The 5,290-nt window shown below is 49.4% G+C and overlaps 1 protein-coding gene across 1 annotated transcript in view; it reads right to left on the bottom strand.

Moving 5' to 3' along the window:
• Positions 1–1,138: 1,138 nt before the first annotated feature.
• The window catches only part of fzd4 (frizzled class receptor 4), a 52,884-nt gene continuing 48,732 nt past the window's right edge, over positions 1,139–5,290 (bottom strand). The window contains exon 6 of the mRNA XM_061925867.1: positions 1,139–2,682. Within this exon, the coding sequence (XP_061781851.1) occupies positions 2,264–2,682 (419 nt within the window). The 3' untranslated portion in view covers positions 1,139–2,263. The remainder of the gene's footprint in view (positions 2,683–5,290) is intronic.

The following is a 5,290-nucleotide window of genomic DNA, read 5'->3' as shown; positions in this document are numbered from 1 at the left end:
CTGGATGTTTTAAAGGATCATTTACTATTGTGTTTTGTGGACTTGGAGAAGGCATTCGACTGTGTCCCTCGGGAAGTCCTGTGGGGAGTGCTCAGAGGGTACGGGGTATCGGACTGTCTGATTGTGGCAGTCCGCTCCCTGTATGATCAGTGCCAGAGCTTGGTCCGCATTGCCGGTAGTAAGACGGACACGTTTCCAGTGAGGGTTGGACTCCGCCAAGGCTGCCCTTTGTCACCCATTCTGTTCATAACCTTTATGGACAGAATTTCTAGGCGCAGTCAAGGCGTTGAGGGGATCTGGTTTGGTGGCTGCAGGATTAGGTCTCTGCTTTTTGCAGATGATGTGGTCCTGATGGCTTCATCTGGCCAGGATCTTCAGCTCTCACTGGATCGGTTCGCAGCCGAGTGTGAAGCGATTGGGATGAGAATCAGCACCTCCAAGTCCGAGTCCATGGTTCTCGCCCGGAAAAGGGTGGAGTGCCATCTCCGGGTTGGGGAGGAGATCTTGCCCCAAGTGGAAGAGTTCAAGTACCTCGGAGTCTTGTTCACGAGTGAGGGAAGAGTGGATCGTGAGATCGACAGGCGGATCGGTGCGGCGTCTTCAGTAATGCGGACGCTGTATCGATCCGTTGTGGTGAAGAAGGAGCTGAGCCGGAAGGCAAAGCTCTCAATTTACCGGTCGATCTACGTTCCCATCCTCACCTATGGTCATGAGCTTTGGGTTATGACCGAAAGGACAAAATCACGGGTACAAGCGGCCGAAATGAGTTTCCTCCGCCGGGTGGCGGGGCTCTCCCTTAGAGATAGGGTGAGAAGCTCTGCCATCCGGGAGGAGCTCAAAGTAAAGCCGCTGCTCCTCCACATCGAGAGGAGCCAGATGAGGTGGTTCGGGCATCTGGTCAGGATGCCACCCGAACGCCTCCCTAGGGAGGTGTTTAGGGCACGTCCGACCGGTAGGAGGCCGCGGGGAAAACCCAGGACACGTTGGGAAGACTATGTCTCCCGGCTGGCCTGGGAACGCCTCGGGGTCCCACAGAAAGAGCTGGACGAAGTGGCTGGGGAGAGGGAAGTCTGGGCTTCCCTGCTTAGGGTGCTGCGCCCGCGACCCGACCTTGGATAAGCGGAAGAAGATGGATGGATGGATGGATGGATGGCATTTACTATTGTGAGATAAAGGCCAGGTGCAGGTCTCGAGTGTGTAAATACGAACACTACTACCGATCTTTATAGAAGTCCGAAAGAAATAGATGATACGGTATTATCAGATGCTACCTGGTGGTTGTTTGAGCAGACCTGGGCAGTCCCACCTCTTAAGACTGTGGTCACACCTAGTATTCTCACGGGAATGAAGCAAAATTACAACCTTACCTACTGTAGTTTTGGTGTCCTCGTGTAAAATCACTAATGCTAATCACCAGCATGTCTATGCCATATCCAATGTAAATTAGCACAGAGCTAGTTTGGAACTTGAAGTCTTAATTTTGAGCGCTCTTGCTTTGTTAGAATGAGGCAAAAAAACAAACATTATCTCCTGTTCCAACTTACACTCTGTTACACGTAAAGTAGTCTCGGATATACTCATTCCAACCAGATGGTGGCAGTATTGCATCAAAAAGCAAATGTCTGTGCTGTTCAGTCATTTCATGAATCTGTCAGCTGCAACCACAAAACCATTCTTTCTAATAGTTATTTATTACAGCCTGAAGATGGTTTCCCTACATTTTTTTTAGAATGGAAATCTGCAAGAAAGTGTGGGTGTGTTATTTTTAAACTGCTGAAACGTAAACAATCAAGGCCATTTTAACGCAGGGCTGGTTACTTTTGGTCAGGTGTGTCATCGTACTTTGGAATTCCCGTTCTGTTTTTATATGGAAGGCCACGAGGAACTTTGGAAAAAGCTCAGCCTGTATCTGAATACCATCTGGACAAGGACTTAATGGCCCTCACAGGCCGTTAAGGTAGAGACGAGTAAGCCAGAGGTAGACGTGGCACAACACAGCTTATTTTGTCATCTCAACTTCACGTTCATGCTGCAATGTCTCTCTTCGTCCTCTGTGCGGTAAAAGGCCCAACAGAGGTCAAGGGGCTACTAGTGTTTGAAGGTCCGCCCACAAATGCCAGCCACTGTTGGAGACGTCGAGCTTGTGGCCTCGTAAACATTTTACAGTGCCTTTCACATCCAGTGGTTTGTTACATCCGCCTTTTTGTCGGGGTGAACTTCCGTGAGACAAAGAACCAAGTTCGGTCTCGTCCGTTCTTTCTCCTCACACCACCGTCTCGTTGCCCGTCCCCGGTTTAATCCAACCTTTGCCCGGTCCTCTCTTGCCGCCTCGGCCCGCCCTGCTGTCCTTGAGGAGGCGGACGGAGCAGCGTTGCCACGTGTGGAGGGTCTTGGCTGACCAGATCCACATGCCCGAGGTGATGCCCACCAGCAGGGACATGAAGATTCGAAGCATCTCCGACGCGACGTACGAGTCTTGCGTGGAGGCCTTCAATTCCCCCCAGTTGGAAAGCTGGTAGAGGTAGCAGCCAATCACCGTGGAGGCCGGGACGGTGTAGAGCACGGAAAACACTCCGATTTTCACCATTAAACGCTCCAGCTTGTCCGTCTTGGCGCCGTCCTTTTGCAAATTGGAGCGAATCTTGAAAAGCGCCACGAGGCCAGCGCAGATAAACAGAGTCCCTGCAAAATAGAACACATTTAATCAATTATTACTTCTAAATAACATGATCATGACAATGAAACTTAATATTGGATCTGTGTTTTTAATTGTGTGAATGTTTTAGTATTCTAATTCTAACCTTTTTTTCGTCTGCCTTTCCCACATTTCTTAACCGATTAAACATTCCACCATTAGCATATTCAACTCATGCTAGACATTCAAACTAACAACTGTAAGTACCGTATTTTCCGCACTATTAGCCGCACCTAAAAACCACAAATTTACTCAAAAGCTGACAGTGCGGCTTATAACCCGGTGCGCTTTATATATGGATTAATATTAAGATTCATTTTCATAAAGTTTCGGTCTCGCAACTACGGTAAACAGCCGCCATCTTTTTTCCCCGTAGAAGAGGAAGTGCTTCTTCTTCTACGCAAGCAACCGCCAAGGTAAGCACCCGCCCCCATAGAACAGGAAGCGCTTCTTCTACTGTAAGCAACCACCCGCCCGCGTAGAAGAAGAAGAAGGGCGCGGATATTACGTTTCATTTCCTTTGTGTGTTTACATCTGTAAAGACCACAAAATGGCTCCTACTAAGCGACAGGTTTCCGGTTCATGAAAAGACGCAATCTCTCCATCCGCACACGGACTACTATTTCACAGCAACTGCCTAAAGACTTTCAAGAAAAGCTGGCTACTTTCCGTGCATATTGTAAAAACAAGATAGCTGAAAAAAAGATCCGGCCAGAGAACATTATCAACATGGACGAGGTTCCACTGACTTTTGATATTCCTGTGAACCGCACTGTGGATACAACGGGAGCACGTACGGTGAATATTCGCACCACAGGGAATGAGAAGTCATCCTTCACTGTGGTTCTAGCTTGCCATGCTAATGGCCAGAAACTTCCACCCATGGTGATATTCAAAAGGAAGACCTTGCCAAAAGAGACCTTTCCAGCCGGCGTCATCATAAAAGCTAACTCGAAGGGATGGATGAATGAAGAAAAGATGAGCGAGTGGTTAAGGTAAGTTTACGCGAAGAGGCCGGGTGGCTTTTTTCACGCAGCTCCGTCCATGTTGATATACGACTCCATGCGCACCCACATCACGCTGGTTTTTAATATATTATTAAAGTTTGACTGACCTATCTGACTGTTTTTTTGACATTCCTTTAGCGCAGTTAGATGCGGCTTACAACACGGGGCGGCTTATAGGTGGACAAAGTTTTGAAATATGCCGTTCATTGAAGGCGCGGCTTATAACCCAGGGCGCCTTATGGTGCGGAAAATACGGTACCATACTTGCCAACCCTCCCGGATTTTCCGGGAGACTCCCGAAATTCAGCGCCTCTCCCGAAAACCTCCCGGGACAAATTTTCTCCCGAAAATCTCCCGAAATTCAGGCGGACACAACGTACCTGCCCAATCACGTTATAACTGTAGAATGATGGAGGGCGAGTTCTTGGTTTCTTATGTGGGTTTATTGTTAGGCAGTTTCATTAACGTCCTCCCAGACCCAGCGCGGCAACAACACACAACAACAGCAGTCACGTCTACCGTAAAGCAGTTTTGTCTGCTGTAAACAGCAATGTTGTGACACTCTTAAACAGGACAATACTGCCATCTAGTGCATTTGATGAAAGCACTTTTGTGTGCGTGCCACACAGCAATGCATCATCAGCATGGTTAGAAAAATAGTGACAGAGAATAGAACAAGGATGGACAATTCAACCCTTAACTCAACAATGAGTAGATGAGCGTTATCTGTGTGTACCGGTATACGTGTAAATAAATGAACACTGAAATTCAAGTATTTATTATATATATATATATATATATATATATATATATATTAGAGATGCGCGGTTTGCGGGCACAACCGCGGAGTCCGCGGATTATCCGCGGATCGGGCGGATGAAATAAAAAAAAATTAGATTTTATCTGCGGGTCGGGTCGGGTCGGGTCGGGCGGTTAAAAAAAAAAATATTTAGATTTTAAATAGATTCAGGCGGGTGGCAGTTAAACCAATTCGGAAATATATATACATAGTTAAATGTTGTTACCCACATACGAAAAACGAGCAGGCACCTGCAGCATATGCCACAACAGAAGAAAAAAAAAAAAAGAGATGGACACTTTTACGGAGCGGAGAAGGGACGCCTCGCCGGGGTCCGGGACCGAGGCCCCTTCCCCCGAGAGGGCCCCACCGGGAGCCGTAGCTGAGGCGATCCGCGAGAAGGGCCCGACGCACGTCCAGGGTCACCACCGCGCCCACCGCACCGACACCCCGCCTCGTCCGCCTTCGCCGCGGCCGGCGTCACGCGCAGCAGGTAAGCAGCTTACCTGCCCGCCACCCCTGTTGCCGGGGGCTCGTAACAGGGGTCACTCCGCGCGCTCCACCCGCGCAGCTTACCCGCCCGCGCAGCTTACCTGCCCGCCACCCCTGTTGCCGGGGGCGCGTAACAGGGGTCACTCCGCGCGCAGTGCGCTCACGAAAGGGGTGGGGCTCACCCTGGTTGATATAGACAGCAGGACGGTGGCCATGGAAGTCGGAACCCGCTAAGGACTGTGTAACAACCCACCTGCCGAATCAACTAGCCCTGAAAATGGATGGCGCTGGAGCGTC

This window comes from Nerophis lumbriciformis, linkage group LG30 (assembly GCF_033978685.3).
Source record: "Nerophis lumbriciformis linkage group LG30, RoL_Nlum_v2.1, whole genome shotgun sequence".
NCBI lineage: Eukaryota > Metazoa > Chordata > Actinopteri > Syngnathiformes > Syngnathidae > Nerophis > Nerophis lumbriciformis.
The sequence above is the reverse complement of the archived record's forward strand: the minus strand, read 5'-3'. Positions and strand labels throughout refer to the sequence as shown.